This window comes from Rhinolophus sinicus, linkage group LG03 (assembly GCF_036562045.2).
Source record: "Rhinolophus sinicus isolate RSC01 linkage group LG03, ASM3656204v1, whole genome shotgun sequence".
Classification (NCBI taxonomy): domain Eukaryota; kingdom Metazoa; phylum Chordata; class Mammalia; order Chiroptera; family Rhinolophidae; genus Rhinolophus; species Rhinolophus sinicus.
Window position 1 is genome coordinate 175410505 of NC_133753.1, and position 17799 is coordinate 175428303.

The 17799-nt window shown below is 32.2% G+C and overlaps 1 protein-coding gene across 3 annotated transcripts in view; it reads right to left on the bottom strand.

Moving 5' to 3' along the window:
• The window catches only part of NIPBL (NIPBL cohesin loading factor), a 188307-nt gene that overhangs the window by 43661 nt on the left and 126847 nt on the right, over positions 1-17799 (bottom strand). For 2 of the 3 annotated variants that reach the window (XM_019737211.2, XM_019737212.2), the window contains exons 12-24: positions 13850-14047; positions 13524-13595; positions 13342-13431; positions 11097-11200; positions 10275-10361; positions 7566-7797; positions 6626-6777; positions 6007-6087; positions 5437-5537; positions 3950-4088; positions 2320-2402; positions 1622-1754; positions 620-763 (exon numbers count right to left, since the gene is read on the bottom strand). In XM_019737211.2, the coding sequence (XP_019592770.2) occupies positions 620-763; positions 1622-1754; positions 2320-2402; positions 3950-4088; positions 5437-5537; positions 6007-6087; positions 6626-6777; positions 7566-7797; positions 10275-10361; positions 11097-11200; positions 13342-13431; positions 13524-13595; positions 13850-14047 (1616 nt within the window). The remainder of the gene's footprint in view (positions 1-619; positions 764-1621; positions 1755-2319; positions 2403-3949; positions 4089-5436; positions 5538-6006; positions 6088-6625; positions 6778-7565; positions 7798-10274; positions 10362-11096; positions 11201-13341; positions 13432-13523; positions 13596-13849; positions 14048-17799) is intronic. The other variant, XM_074328993.1, reaches the window with a different exon arrangement.

The following is a 17799-nucleotide window of genomic DNA, read 5'->3' on the forward strand; positions in this document are numbered from 1 at the left end:
ATAAAAAAAAATTAGACGTATTTCTAATTGCCAGCATAAGTAAGGTTATGGACATTAAAAAAAGCAGAAAAGATGAAAGCAGTGTATATGCTAGGGTTAGAGATCATTTACCTACCAATTTTCTTACCTAACTTTTAGTATTACTATCACCTGATTCATATTTTTTTAAAAAGTGCAGCAACAAAACACTTTCTCCCCTAAACATTAAAGCCCCCAATATAATAAAATGAAAAGAAGCCCTCCTCACCTTTTCCCATCGAAAAAGATACACAACATTCAAAGGTACAAAACAATTTAACTGGGTGTGAAAAATCATCACCTTAGTAAAGATTTTAATAAAACTTATGTTAAACCAAACAGAAAACAGCACCATAAACTCCTAACTTCAGAGTTGTAAAAAGAAAGCAAACTAAGGATTTATGTAAATCATTTAAATGTTCCCGTTGGACATTATAAGTTACCCCAAGGTATTAACATTCTCAGGTGGGGCTTCTGAAAAGCCCACTTTTAGAAGTACAGATCTTATTTGAATCTACAAAATGAAATGCAAGACTGACATAATACCTAAAGAAAGCACTTTACAATTTATCTCCATAATTTTAACCCTTTATCTCAATACCTGCTTTAAAATTCGTTCTATAGACCCTTGATCCATTTTGCTTGTAACGGCATCTTTTCTCAGTCGTGCAGCAACAGTTCCAAGGTAATCAAGAGATGCCACCCTTAAGGCCATTTCTGTTGACTTGTTACTGAACTGATGAACCTACACATCAAAATAAAGCAAATTTTGGTTTAGTGTAATCAATTTATAATAATATTATTTTAATACCAATTTATCATATAAATTCCAAATCTATATTGTATTATCTGAAATGTAAATTTTTTTCCTTGTGATATTATTCCATAAAAAGTGACTGCCTTTTCAGTTTGTGGAATCTGAACATATTCATTTCAGAAAAATTACACATTAAATCTCCCTAAGAACACAGTCACTTTCTTTAAATGTAGGCTCAACTGTTTAATTTGTAAAAAAATGGGATACTACTAAGAATTTCTTAAGCTGGAATTCTCATGCCTATGAAACATTATCTTGGTTCCAGAATAGTATTATATATTTTCTAGCTCACAGAAAGTAAGGTCCCAACAGTTTTGTAACAATTTGTATTGCACAAGTCAAAATGTAGCTTTAAAAACAACACAAATCACAATATTTCTTTGTATTTCTCTACTGTATTACATGATGACCAAAAAGTGTCATGTTTTTAGAAATACTCTTTAAAGATGACAAAGAGTTCACATTAATTAATTTCATGCTTTGAAATGAATTAACTACAATAACTTATACTCAGTGTTGAGATGCTTTTAACAATATAAGACTTCCAAACCAAAAATGTTTTTAAAGCAGTTATCTTACGTAATGAAATGAAAGCACCAAAAGTCACATTTTAGTTTTCTACAAGGTACTGACAATATTGTGTACAATTATGAACATGCAAAAATAGAGATGCAATGGTCATATTTCCTTACACATTTTTAAAGAATTCATCATCTGTGAATCAGAGTACATCCTCATTATGTTGTCTTCTAGTAATCTAATAATCTTTAAATGCTATACTCTTACCAACAGTCTCCCTAACAAACTAAGGAGTAGTTCAGCAGCTGGCCACTCAGGCTTATTGACTGTTGAAAGAAGGTCTTGAACAAAATTTTCAAATAGTGGTCTGTAATCTTCTTCACCTTGCTTACTACCACATCTGTTCAAAGATAAATAATGAAAAGGCTGTGAATTTAGGTGACATGCCCACCAATATGACTAAAATTTTGCTAAGAAAGTTTTCTCTTCTCTATATCTAATAACAAGGTATTAAGTGAGTACATGAAATAAAATACGGATTTAAATAAATTATTTCTAAAACTTATTTTTTCCCATTTACTGAGAAATATTAATATTACTTTCTGGTAAGTAGAATACATTTTTTAAAATGAGCACTGTTTTTATCTCTCTGAGATTACCATAAATTTTTATGAAGGCTGAATAACCTCTCTCCACAAACTTTCTATTCAATTAGAATGCACCAAAATTTACTGAAGAAAAATTACAGAATTTCAATCTAGTACTTTAACTTTTGGAGTCCAACCTATAAGCAAGTTCACAAAATTTTAGATTTTTAATATTCAATTACCTCATTTTAAAGATCTGGAAATCAAGGGCCAAGGAAATATATTCAAGATTCAGATTGTGGCAGAAAATTGGATAAATCTTTAACTTAAAGTATTCTCTATACTGGGGAAAATAAAAATCAGACTATGTTTACTCACTTTTTAAGGAAGATTGAAAGGAAGTTTTGGGCTGTTCGCATGGCTGTTTCATAAGAGTTGGTAATGACAACATCTTGGTCAACCTTGATTGAGAAAAATGAATTTATACAGATATAAGAAATAGCCAGAAAACAAAATAATTAAGTTGCTAATACTATGTTATTACTGAATAAAGGTAATACATTTAAATACTGAACTGTTTAATTATTTTATATATAAAGAGAAAAGCTACAATTAGTATACTAAACATATTTCAATACTTTATAAAAACAACTAAATAAAAACGAGAGATCATATTAATTTATTAAAATACGTAAGAATGATAAATGTGGTTAACAAATGCAGTATAAATAGTTGTTTATCATGATCTAGGTCAGAACAAGAAATTGGTTGAAAATACAAAAACAATTTAAAAAAGAAACTACAAACTCAAAGTTTATGAAACACTGGAATATAATACAAAAGAAAATTTAAGTGCTTCATTAGAAATTTAAAGGCAAGGATATACATAGTCAATTCAAAGTTGTGGAAACCCAAAAGGTGAATATATGAAAAACCTCACTAGTAACAAGAAAAATGCAAAACAAAACATGGTATCATTTAATGGTGACCAGATTAGGTAAAATAAAAGAGTAAGAACATAAATTAGAACATCAATTTGTTGAGCAAACTGACAAGTTCCAGTAAAGTTGTATGTATACTATGATTTAATATTTTACTTCTAAATATATCTAGAGAAACTCTTGCTTTAATTTATGATATAGTTATATGATGCATTTAATCCAACTCAAAAAGAATCTGGTGTTTAGTTTTATCTACTGAACCAATGTTGAGTGAAAAAATTAGCTGTAAATATGTCACTATAACATTTATGTAACTTAAAAAACAATTCTGTATCAAATTTATGTAGGTAAATAAATAAATGAAAGGAGTAAACATTCTCATGATACTAGTCACCAATAGTAATGAAGGGAAGATTGGAGAAAGAACAACGGGATTAGGATGGGGGAGAAACAACAGGGATCTCAACTTTTTCGATATGCATTTTTTACTTAATTATGTATTATTACAAACAACACGTATATATCTGGATGTAACAGAATAAAGAAATAAAATTATTCGTGTTTCTTTTGAACTTTTTGAAAGTAATACTACACTATAAAACTTGGAAAAATTGTAAGCGTTGGTAGGTAAAAACTACAAAACCAAATCTTAGCTACGAATTACTCAAAAGTGAGGGCATCAGTTCATCTGCTGCATGAATTAATTATATTACAATTATATGTTATGCATTAATGCAGGTACTACATGTTATAATATTCACTTTCACATTCTATACCTCACTTGAGTCTTACAACTTGGTATGGTAGACTTGTTAGGTACTATTGTTCCCATTTCACAGCTAAAGAAACAAACTCAGATTTAAATTCGTATGTTTCATGACAGGTAGATATTAACAGGCAGAACCAGAACTCAAGTCTCCTAAAGCCTAGTCTAGTGCTCTACAAGGATCCTAAAGATTACCCATGAAGCCCTGAATAAGAACTTCAGTTTTATCAGAATGGCAGAGGATATATGTGCTTCTTCCTATAAAAATATATAGTTATAAAACTTACAAAAGACTCCTTACCTTTTTATTTGAGTCCTCTTCTGAATTAGAGTCCTTCTCTGATGATGGTAAGTGTACTACACACTGGATTAATTGTAAAACCAGTGCTGTGACCATCTGAATATACATAGGCTCTCCATCCATATCACTACTATTTAACCTTTAATGGAGAAGAAAATATTTAAACCATACAGAGCATGAAGTGAATTTCATTTTTCATGTTATCTATCATCTGCAAGTTTCGAGATGCTTTATCAATATTTCTAGGCATAATTTTTATTTAGTACTTATATAGCACCATGTCTAATTATTTTTGTAAATTAGAAAACAATCAACCATGCCCTATGCATACTTAGATAATTAAAAGTCAAAAATGCAATATTTAATATAAATTTCTATACTCTATATACACTGCAGAAAAAAATTTATATTGAATAATATGTTTCTCAAAATGATTTTTTAAATGAGAAAAGTTTTCAAGAGTTCCAAATGCCCATGCATTCTGGTGTTTTCTTATTAGAATCTGCTAGTCAGTTCTTGATTATCTGCGCTAGATCAATGAGATAGAATATAAAAAAACCAAATTCTAAACTTTTTGTTCTAAAGATATTATAAAAACACAAGAATTCTTTTATATGCTGGTAGTTTTAATTCAGGCTTACTAGAAAACAGATGTTTATCAATATACAATCAGTCCCAAAAATTAAGATAAAAACAATTATTTTACAGAAGACAGTCTTGAAAGCAATCTAATTCTACATACCAGACTAACATATTCAATCACTCAGGAATATTATAATTATAATTATGATAATGATGATGATTACCTATGAAAACAAAGACAATAATGCTGACCACAGCAGTGGACAATATTCTTTACTCGGTGATTAGTGATTTCAGAGCATTTAATCTTCATGTCTACTCTCTATACTGCTGTTAGAGTCCTCTTTCAGCTCTCTTTTAAAAAGTAGTATTTAATGACTTCCTATTGTATAAAGCATTAAGTCCAAGTTCCTTAGTATGGCTTATAAAGTGCTTGAACTGCCTCTGACTCTTTTTCAAGCCAATTTCATATTGCTCTACTCATAAACCAGTGGTTCTTAACGAGGGATGATTTAGCTCCTCAGGAGACATTTGTCAGTGTCTGGCGAAAATTTTTGCTGTCATCCATCGAGGGAAGGGTGTTGCTTTTGGCATCTGATAGGCAGATATCAGGGATGCTGCTAAGCATGTTATAATGTACAGGACAACCCAGGCCAAAAATGTCAATAGCACTAAGACCGAAAAATCCTGCCTCAGACGGTTACACTTGAGAATCACTGGACTTCAAGTCTCCTAAATGTGTACTAATATTTCACCCATCTAAGCTATTCCTCATGCTGTTCTAACTGAATTTCCCTCTTTTATTTGATCATTAAAATAAAAAGTTAGACAGAAATGATGAATAAATATGTAATGGCTACCATACAATGGAGTTCTTCATTGTACTTGGCCTTTGCTATAATTACCTGAAGTTCCTTAAACTCCTCTTGCTTGTTGGTAATCTTGCAAGTGAAGTAAAAATTTCTTCCAAAATTAACTGCCTATGCTTTTCATACCTTGAGAATACCTGTTTAATAATTATAAGATTCCAAAATAAGTTACAATTATTTGAAAACAAAATAAAATACTATAACATGTGATAAAAATCTGCCATTTAGAATGAAAATGTTTTCAACATCTTCAATAGCAATGACTGAGGTAATTTACTCAATTTTTCTATCATTAATTATAATATTCTTATAGGAGTCAGAGTATACTAATTTCATTTAAAGGAGTATGATATCTTGGGTATGGAAAGTAAGACGAGATTCAAATTTTAAACAACTCTGATTTTACTGTAAATACAGAATTACTAATTGAAATAGTTTAAATATTTAGAAAAGTTTAAAAATCTAAGGCACACTAAAATAGTCCTTATGTTGGAATAACTCTATGGGAAACAAGAGTCTACATTAATTTTTGCAGGTTTGGATTTAACGTTTATCAATATTATTTTTCTGGAGAGATAACTAAAAATATAAATTGATTATACTTACTGCAGTGACTAACTTAATGGCACACAACTGTAGTTCACTGACATTTTCTACAAAAAATGGTGTTATTCCCATTGATGATACCTGCATACACACACAAAAAGAAAAATTAGTACACATCTCTAGCTGATTTCAGTAAAATTCCACCTTACGAAATTCTAAAACATTCACAGGGCATTTACTTTTCTCTCAACAATCGGTATCTAGTTCTTTCTCTTCTCTCTTTCATCCTCAAGCACATTAGCACGTATCTTCCTTCATAGCTGCCATTTCTCAAATCTCTACCTTTTGGATTAATAAATGCCAAGGAATACATATTGAAAAAAAAAATTCTGCCATTCTGGATGAAAATATCTAAACATATTTTAAAAGAAAAGATAATTTATCTTTCAAAGAATCTGGAGTCTGGAATTTATACTACATTCATTCACCTGTCTTATGCACAAAATGTTTCTTTTTAAAATTTCACTGGCATTTATTTCTTCAATTTAGATATGAATGGAAAAAATAACACAGTGCTGGTATGATTATTGAGTATGCAAGGCTATATTGAACTCAATCAGACCTTTATTCTTAAATCACTAGTCTACAAATATACAAAAGGTTTAAAAAAAGAACTTACCTGAAGAATTGTTGTGTCTGTAAGAAGTTGTATCTCTAGCAATTCTGATAAGCTGCTAACAATGTCACAAACTTTATTATAAAGCATTACTATTACTCTCTGCTTATGGGTGGAACATTTTGCCCGTTTTGCCTTTGAACTTAATAAGCCTCCTAAAATGAAAAAAGTATAAACTTTTAATAATTTTTAATAAACAGTAATAAAACTGTCTTCTAAATTAAGAGAACACACTTTTTTATTTCTACATAAAAATACAACCTGGTAAATAAAGCTGGTTATTTATTAAGAGAGAAAATTATTCTCTAGGCATATTTAGTCAGAAAGGAAATATTCTTATAACAGATAATGTATGGCACATTTAAGTGGCTCTTAAATTCATATATCTAAAATTTCACTTCATCTTTATTGCTATTTTTTTTAATTGGAGCAGGATAGTTAGATTACATTAACCTTAAATTTATTTGCAATTATTAAACAATCGGTAACTAAACATAGATGATTCATGAATCAATTTTGTCCTCCTCTCTTCTACCATGTACATGTTAAATATTTCATGGCTCATTTATAAAGGTTAGGAATAAGAAAAAGAATATATATTCTGAATGAATCCATTTTGTAGGTAACTAATATTTTGGGTAAAGTTAATGGGAAGTGATAAATATAACCAGAAATTAATATTATCTGGGATTTTCTCTGAACAGTAGAAATTACTTTATTATACGTTAATAGGTGCTAAAGAAATAAATGAACAAGTCTGGGTTAACTAAAAGTTCTATATTCTAGTCAAATCAAAGCCAGTGTTTTTAACAATCTATGTAATTTAATAATTTTGATGCCATTTTAAATCACTGCATTCTGAGACATCCAACATGGTAAAATTATGTAATAGGTAGTTTTGATATTACACTCAAAAAGTATCAATACAAAAGGACAAACCAACCTCCATGAGGATCTAATCTGTAAACAGGATCATACTGAGGATAAAGTGTATTCTGCAAATGAAATTTAGTGTACTGTATAACTCTTTCGATTACATCCTCAATATATACAGCTTTTGGCATGTTTGGGGATGTCATAATGTTGATAGTTGTAAGACAGGCATCTGCTGATTTTGTAACTCTCTCCATAATAAGGTCTCTCCATAACCTTTCTTCTTCTTCAGTATCATTATTCTAAAAAATAGCACATTGTTAATGAAGTGGAAACATATTTATAGATTAAAATATAAAAAAATAAATTGTATTGGATTTTCACGGGTAGAAAACATGGTAAGAGTTCTAATGTGTACATTCTTTACAAAACATTAGGAATGAAGTATAAATATTGACATTACTTTAAGTAAGATACAGTGGTATCTCGGTTTTCGAACGTAATCTGTTCTGGAAGACCGTTCGAGTTCTGAAACATTAGAAAACAGCTGACAGCTAGGCCTCAGGATCTTGCACTCAGCAGAAGCTGCGTGACATGTTCAACTTCCGAGGCATGTCAAAAAACGGAAGCATTTACTTCCAGGTTTATGGTGTTCGTAAACCGAAATGTTCATCAATGAAGACGTTTGAAAACCGAGGTACTATTGTACTTGTTTCAATGTTTTCACATTAATATACCCTATTTCCTAATTTCACCACTAGATGACACTCCAGTGACAGTTACAGTTACCTTTACCGTCTGTGTACTTGCTCTAAATCTAAGATTTTAGCTGAAGACTGTACTTATATACAAATAATTCTATTAGGGGTATAAACATTATGATAGTAAAAAAACTATAAATTCTGCTCACTGCTGTAAGAACAAAGCAAAAATTAACAATGAAAGATAGAGCCTTATTTAAAATTAATAAAATGTTACTGATTCAATCATTCCTAATACATATTTTCCAAAACACTGTATATTTGAAATGGAGATTAAAAAGCAATGATTATGCAGACTACTGAAAACGTATTTTGTAAAATGGGTAATTCAACAACTAACTGAAGACTGCATTTTAATTTACACATGGGTAGCCTGCATTACTATTGTGAAGGGCGCTTTTTATATTACTTATAAAATAAAAACCCCATACGAAATATCAACTTCACATTCTAGGAATACCTCCATATGCATGTTATTCAAAGCTTATATACTGGGAAATGGACTAAATAAAAGCATATTATATATTAAGCAGAGAGAGGCTTTCTAATCACTAATGCCTAAAAATTTGATTACATTTTTTCTAAATCTCTAGCTTTCTTACATTTTATGTTTACATAACCACTAAAAAAAATAAGGTAAAGTAGCTTTTCTTTGATATTAAAATTGATGGTTAGAAGAGTCAGTTGAGGAGACTTATTCATCATTTATGCCAAATGTTAAAGACTGTCTGCAACACATTAAATAGTGCTAAGGTTTTCAGGAGTGAAAATAATTTCATTAAGACTGAATCAGCTAGCTCTCTAGAATGCTAGATTCTTGATATTTGTAACAATTTCTTGCCAAAGTATTTTAAATAAAACGTGTAAAGATGGAGCATACTGCTGCTACAGATTTCTCTAAGCCTTTTGTTTCTATTACATGATTCAAAAATGACTTTAGAGGGGGCATTGGAAAAACATGAGTATACTTAATAAGCCACTGAAATACCACCTGAGATTACTTTTCTACAGTTTTATTCCATGTAGATCACTTAGCAATCCTGTGGCTTCTGCAAACATCAAGAACATTTCCCTGAGATAAAATCCAGTGCATGTACGTAGTATATACTTACATGTAAGAATGAAAGTATATATATCAAAAGTGTTAACAATTTTTTTGCTGGATAGGAATGTGGACCTTCTTGTAGTTTCAAAAATTTTTACAATAAATATACTATTTTTTAAATCAGTCTTTTAAAAATAAAGAAAATTTATTAACTCAAAACTTTCCCAAATTTTTATCTCTTATATTTATTAAATGCCTATAAGCACTAGTGTTTGTATTCATTAACAATAGAGATATCAAGATCAATTTGAGTGCATATGATGTTGAATGTCTGCTACAATGCTAGGAAGGCAGATCCCAGGCAATTTAATCAGGTCATAACCATTACCATGTTGCTACTGCTTTTGATACAAATGTACTAAAATTTAACAAAGGTTTCAGTTGACATTTATTGAGAACTTACAATGTTCCAGATATTGGTAAGCACTTTAAATGAATTCACTTATTTATTTAATTCTTTAAATAACCACTTGGGCTAGGTATAAAAATGGCATAAAACAATTAATATTTTGGGATAATTAGGAAATCAGCATAAGACTTCTGTTTTTCCAGGAAATGGCAAGAAAAAGAATAATTACCTACTATCATTTCATAAATAAAAGGACGTTTTAAACACACTCATACAGTACACAAAGAAGAGCACAATGTAAGATTAAAGAATGGTCCTTTAAATTAAATGAATTTACATCTGTCATTATTCTTTGTCAAAGCTGGGAAGTGACAATGTGTAAAATTAATTTTGAATTGCTAAGTATAATTCTAGCAGCAATGCTAATGAATGTAACTAGTAAGTGGTAACAAGGTCAAATTAATGAAATTTGGAATTTCCCCTATAAATCAAAGTTCCTTATAAAAAAAAGTTATATATTAACAACAACAGGGGTAAAATTAACACCATGGATCTTAAACTTACATGATTCAACAAAGTGGAAAGCTTTGACCCATCTTGAATATTCTTCTCCAAGATATTTAGGACTTTCACAGTTTTGTCAGTGGAAAGCTAAAACAGCAACATAAATTCTTTTATCAATTATTTTACTACTCTTGAAGGACGAATCATTATCTCTACATTACAGACTAGGAAACTAGAGTAGACAATTCTGTGCAAGAGGGAGCCTGGTTAGAAGAGGAGGAGACAGGAATCTTCTTGAAATTGCATTTGCATAGCAACCAAGCAGTAGTTTAGGGGGTGAATAGTGGTTCATAAAGATTATTGGAAGCAATCCCTTGATGCATTATTGTTTGAAGTTATTATCAATGAAAAAACATTCTGCTATTCCATTAGTGCAATGAGACTACTTAGCAACAGAGAGCTCGTAGGAAGACAACTCAACAACTTATTATAAAGCCTAAAGCAATGAGCCTATGTACTTAATATGTTGAAACATAGCTTTACTCTTTCACCACTGTAAAGGACTAAAGCAAATGTCAAAGAAAAATTTAGTTTATTTCTGCATTTAAATAATCTCAACATTTGCAACAATGAGAAAATTAAACAGTGAAAAGAATCTAGGCCCATTCCTCTTTCCATGCAATATGATTTTCTTTATAATAACTTGCAGAATATTTCGATTCAAGGTTTTTTAAAAAAAAACATAATTCAGTTAGATTCTTAGAAGCAATCATGAATTTTCTTTGCATTATTTCTTGATGTAAATTTTGCAATTTACCTTGAACACTTTAATTTCAAACATCATATATTAACTAATTCATAAATTTTACTTTAGTGATATACCTTATCCATTATACCCATTGCTTTAATTTTAGCAGATTCACTGCCGAGTTCATTAAGCTGATGTTTTCCTAAGAGCAGTTCCTGAGGAATTTCATCATCATCACCTGAAAACAAACACCAACAGTTTAGGTAAAAGAAGCAGTTCAAAATAGTAAGCTTACCTTTTTAATAAAATTTCCGGACACACAAACACATGTAAACAAACTAAACAACAACAACCTCAGAGGCTTCTGTAAAACTCAAGCAAACCCTGGAAAGAGGACAGTGATTAAAGTTAAGAGTTCTAACTAAGATGGGAAGAGGAAATAGATATCTTTACTACTTTAGATACACTGCTGACCCTTCTCAATCAAGCTCTCTGCCCTAGGAGGCTGACCTGTATGGACCACATCAACAGTCTCCCATGCCCTCTGGCTTCTGTTTGGGTTTAACCAGTGGGGAGCCCTGTCAGAAGATCAAAGAGGAGACTAAGGTCAGGATACTTATATCATTGACTCCTTCCTTGCAAGGTCTCTTCAGGCTGCCTATGTCCTCTGATCAAAAGGTTACTGCTTTTTTCAAGGCAGCCCACTTGACAGCTTTTTTCCCCCTAATACTGAGTTCTGGTAAGTTTTCTTTATACATGCTCCTTTGGTTGCAGAGATAGTAACACTTCCATGCCTGTTAACCCTGGTTTCTGGCACTATTCTGCCCCTACTTTTGTAATTGGTCTTTTTGTAAATACTCCTCCTCAAATTTTCCTAATGTGAAAGTGCCATCTGCCTTCCTGTTGGGATCTTAAATGACACAGAAGACAATTTCTCAGCACAGAATTGGAAAGTTTTAGAAATGATGAAACTGATACTCCAAATAATGGGGAAACACATTAAAGATACTTGGGCAAGTAACCCTCATAAAACAAGTACTTTCAAAATAATGGGTAACATACCTTTTGAGGCACTTTCAAACAGATATATCAAAATTATTATATGCCATATGATTTTTGTATAAATTAGGCACTAGTGTTTGTACCAGCTGAAGGTGGCATAAAATTGTTGAGGAGCTCTAAACATTATAAGCAGTATTTTTATAAACCTAATATTTTATATTTATAGATATGATCTTTACATATTATTTTAAAAGAAATATATGAATATTACATTAATTCTACTGCATTATAACTGGTTTACTAGTTTATTTTCCATATTAGATTATGTATTACAGCAGGTCTTTGAATCACTTCATTTAATTCAACATTGTTCCATTATAATGCTGGGAAAAAAAAAAAAATTGATTCCCAGCCGGGTCCACTGTCTGTGTGGTTTTGCATGTTCTCCCCATGTCTATGTGGGTTTTCTCCAGGTACTAGGGTTCTTCCCACAACTCAAAGATGTGCCTGTTAGGTTAACTGGCATGTCTAAAACGTACCAGTATGAGTGAGTGTGGGTATGTGGGGGTGCGCCCTGTAATGGAAGGGTATCTTGTGCAGGGTTGGTCCTGCCTGGAGCCCTGTAGTGCTGGGACAGGCCACCCATGACCTCAAACTAGAATAAGCAGGTTGGAAAATAATTACTTTTTTTATTTTTGAACTCTTTCTTAAATGTATGTATAGCTCACATTTATTTCAATGTTTAACATTACAAGCGTTTTGGGTCTTTAATCAGAAATTTGGTGATGTTTTTGTGACCAGAAATATGCTGTAGGATTTTAATTCTTGTTTCTATCAATTAGCATACGGTGAAATTGCTTTCATTAAGTCGTTGCTCCTGAAGTCGCAGTTTCCAAAAGGACGACTTTAAGTGAGGACTTACTGTATGTAGTAAAAGGCAGGGCATGGGTATTTCTCTTTGCATCTCTAGCAGTTAACATACTATTGACAAACAGTAAGAATTCAATCAATATTGGCTATGAGAATAAATGAATAGAGGGATGGGCTTCCTATTTCTGCTCATATTAGTACCCTCCTTATTATAAGGCCTATTCGATTCTTGTCTGCATAAAGACTTCCTTAATTACTCTAACCTGTGGTAGCTGCACTCTCAGGATTCTTTTTAAAACTTCATTTTTATACTAAAGTTTTCAGCTTCTTCATAACATAGACTTGATTCCACAACTAGACTTTCAATTTCTTGGGAGCACAGAACATGCCTTTTTCTCCACTAGAGTTAACTGGCAGGAAGCTAGACACATAGGTAAATAAATGTTAATACATTTTATACCAATATTATATTTAGAGGTAAATAAATATATTTTAAAATTATTTTACCAAATGCAGTAAAATCCATATCTTCTAAATTATCCAAAATATTCTCTATTGAGGCTGTGAATCTCTTAAAAGTTGAAGAATCCATCATTTCTGCAACAGAGGGGGAAAAAAGCATATTATTATTTCAAGTAGAAAATGGAAACTGAAGAATATCACAAACTAAAGATAAACTAAAATGTTACCTTCAGGTGTTAGTTTTGGTTCATAAGCTTTCCTCTTCTTCTGTTTTTCTTTTTTCTTCATTTTTCTAGCAACTAAAATGAACAAAAAGAAATACTGAAATGCAGGAAATACAACTTAAATTATTTTTATTTGTGTTTATAGTTTCTTCCTGAACATTAATTAACTACTTAATAATCACTGCCAATCCAAACTAAATATATACTTGGGTCTTAATTAAAAATTAGTTGTTGTTAATTAACTCATAAAAATTTCAAATATTCTTCAAAGTCAAAGCCCTAAATTTAAATTGGCTTATGTAAGAAATCCGTTGACACTGATGAATTACCCTCACTAAGGCTGGGAGGAGGAGAATAATCTTCCATGTCAGAATCTGATGGACTTCGGTTTCGATAACGACCACCACCCGAACTCCTTCTTCCTTCATGAGAATGGCCACTTCTCCTATGATCCCCAGAGCTTCTTCTGTCACGCTCTTCATATTCCCAAGCTTTATCATCATCTTTTTTATGTCGTTTCCTAGAGGCTAGAAGCAAATCCCCATGACAAATAATTTACCTCATTTAAAAAGACTATTAAAACTTGTACTTAACAAATGAACCACATGGGGAGAAAAAAATCTACATTGTATGGGACTAGGAAATTTTGAGTCATTCTGTTTAACCAGAAATATAAATACTGGGGGTGCCAAAAATGTATACACATGACTTGTATTCACCTTTTGTTATTGGTATATATTGAATATTACAATTTTAATATTTTCCTTTCTTAAAATGTGTATACATTTTTTTGGCACCCTCTGTATAGTATAGAAATGGTATCATTTATTTTAGCATTACCTATTTAGATTTAAAGATTTTTCATGAATTCAGTTTGCTAATAAATATAGATATGAATGTTCTGAGAATTAAACCACAGTGCTCATTTCAGAGGTATTCAGTGTCAGTAGAGATAGTATCTAAACTTTAGGATAAACTCAGGCATGTAAAACAATCTTTACCTAGGATTTGGATTAAAAACAGAAACACCTTAAAGCATTTGGTTTTTGATGGGGGCAGGGTTTGGAGGAAAAGTAAACTTTCGAGAAAGTGTTACAGAATATGGGAAACTGTATACGATCAATTAACAGCCAGGTTAACCCCACAACTTAGTTATAAATTCAGTAAGACTCTGATAATCTAACATCACAAGCCTACAGAGATAGAATAAAACTGTATAGTTGTAAATACTCATCTATTGAATTCAATTATCCAACAACACACTTGCTGAAACCCAAGAAGAAAAGTTGTTAAGCTTATGCATGCTACATAAGCATATTTATCTAAGTTACCTTGAATCCTTTCCCCATCATTCCAGAGGTCTAAACATTCTGCTAAAGTCACCAGTACTGGCAGAAGCCTTTGGACAGAACTAGCAAACATTTCATCTGACACACCAACTCTGATCAACTGGTAATAGCTGCCTAGAGCATCATGTTGAGAATACTTCTGAGCCCTGAGACAAAGTATCACATTTCAGCAAGAAAGACTGATTAGCAATGTCTGTCCATTGAGAGCTGGAGGGCAGTATAAATGACAAATATTTATCATACCTGCTCTGGGGTGTAGCACCACCAAGTTAAAACCAGGATAGAGAACTGATGTGTCCTACTTGGGATCATATACTGGTTGTTACAGTGACCACTTGCTGCTGACAATGACATACTTTCTAATCAGCCGATGTAAATGTGACTCCCATGCTTTCTTGTGTCTGGCTTCGATTCTGATTCCCTAATTATGATCAAAACCCAAATACGAAACTTTTGCTTGAATCCCCTCCCTGGCTTAGGTTTAAGGACGCAAACCTTTGGACCATGCACTCTATGCTTGTGCCCGTGTCTTTCTCTATGGATGATCAATGTCTATACCCTGACTGATCCACTCTTATAAGCTGCCCCAGCTATTCCTATTCAAAAATCTAGTTTGGCTTCTTTCTGGATCCTTCTGCCCAATCTACTAACAGTATGACAAAAACGGATAATTTTGTTTCCTCATTTTTGTGGTCACAGGCTTGGCAGAGCAAGACAGTTCATTTAAAAGGATAAATGTAAATGGATATAGTTAAAACTTCAACGATTTTCTTCATAATTAGGCATAAATTTGACTATAAAATACATGAGGGAGAATTTCCCCCCGTTTATGATTAGGGTATGCCCCGGTATATTCTTTTACTGAGGGGCTGCCTTATATATAAATGTAAGTTTATGTGTGTGTGTGTGTGTGTGTGTGTGTGTGTGTGTGTGTGTATGTATGAGAGAGAAAGAGAGAGAGAGAGAGAGAGAGAGAGAGAGAGAGAGAAAGAGAGAGAGAGAAACAGGTCATTATGGATAGCATTCACTAAGTGTTTTTTCAACAAGTACTGAAATACCTACCAAATATGAGGAATGACAACTAACAAGCAAACTTGTTCACAAAGTAGTATTCTATGACCCCAAATATAACCTACTTAATCCTTTTGAATTTTAATTAATTTCATAAGAAACCCATTTCAAACATTCAATTCTACAAGTAGAAAATACTTGAAAAATCTTATAATTGTTAGCAAGTACATACAATATGTATAGGTGGTAATTTTTTTTAGGCTGTGGAGGTTTTTGTTTCAAATTCATTAAACTTTAGGCTAAAAATGGGAAATTGAAAATCAGGATGGAAATTAGAAAAAAAAACCCAACTTCTAATGCTACATCGTGTATTGCAATAAGGCTATCAGGATCCCAATTCATTATGACTAATTTGTTCTTTCTCTGTTTCTCTCGTTACCCTGGCAGTAGTGTAGGAGCTCAATAGTACATAAAATACGACTTGGGTTTTTTCCACCCTCCCTTTCCAAACTTCATCTATATCTTTCTTTAGCTTCTTATCTCCCCTCCTCCTTCTCCAGACCTAATAATATTTGTGCTATGGCCATCCAAATCTTTCAAAATTACCCCTCCATCCTTCCCTCTCTCCTTCAACTAAACTATTTCCTTAGTTTTAGATTTTTGGGAGACCAATTTGATTAGACTGCAGTCAAACTGCAGGTTTCAAAAAGTCTCTCTCAAAGCAGCATAAGCTTGTTATGTTATCATAATACTTTCATATTTTGTATTGTACTATATTTTCACTACACTGCTTTTCTTGTGGCATAATAACATTTGGTTGTTTGTCAATTATCAACTAGAATTCTTTCATCACTCAAATCAGTAGGCTCAGAGTTGACTTTTCTATATTTACCTGTATAGAAATACACCAAGAAAAACAGGAAACTACTCTGAGGTCTTTTGAAAAACCCAGAGAAACTCCCCTTTTTCCTAGCAGGGGTTGAAGCTCAGGTACTCTAACTATGTTAGTTTTCAGTATACTTGGTTCCATATATACTTGATATAATGGTTCCATGGTTTAACATGAAGTTACGTGCTCCCATAAGATGAGACAATAGCTCTCATAATAGAAAGCAAAAAATAGTGGCTGCATTGATGACAGCGAGGCATTTGTGGTTCTCTCCCCTATTTTACATTTCATGGGCATTTCTCATTATGCTGTCCTTTCTATTTAACTGAGGTAGCTTCAGAACTCTCATCAGCTTAGCAATGCAGGCAGCCACTCTCCATTAATAGGAGTTGAAGTGCAATTTGAAGTAAATCTGCAATTAAGAAACTTCTCCTTCTAAGCTATTCCCTTTAGAAATGAGTGATATATTTGGGGGGAGGGAGGAAAAGTGAAAGAGAGGTGTATATGTAGAGAGGAGAGTGAGTTTCTGAGCCACCAGATCTGCTTTCTCCTCTCCCTTTCCAGAGCATATGTTCCCATATGACCAGAATGTTTGATTTTAATAAAAAAGCATTGACTTCACCCACTGAAATATAAATACATCTCATGATAATACAAATTATAACAATTATACATATAATTAAATGTCAGATTAACTTTGCTATGTTTTATTTCAATTTTAAAACTTTTTTCATATTTGTTCAGTATTCATAGTCTACTGCTCACAGCTCAAGAGCTCACAATTTTAAGACGATCAGAGTAAATGAACATTGATTAAAAACTTTGGAGGAGGTGAAGGGCGTCCATCAGCAATATACATTTTAAAATGGCAGCATGCATCTGTCCTTCCTGCCCTTGCTTGTCACACCTCAATCTATGGACACTAGGTGGAAAAGGTAGAACACACTGGTGGTCTTCCCACTTCTTTTGGTCATAATGACTAAGTCAGTTGGCACACAAGTGAAGATCTCCCATAGTCTGTTTCCACTGA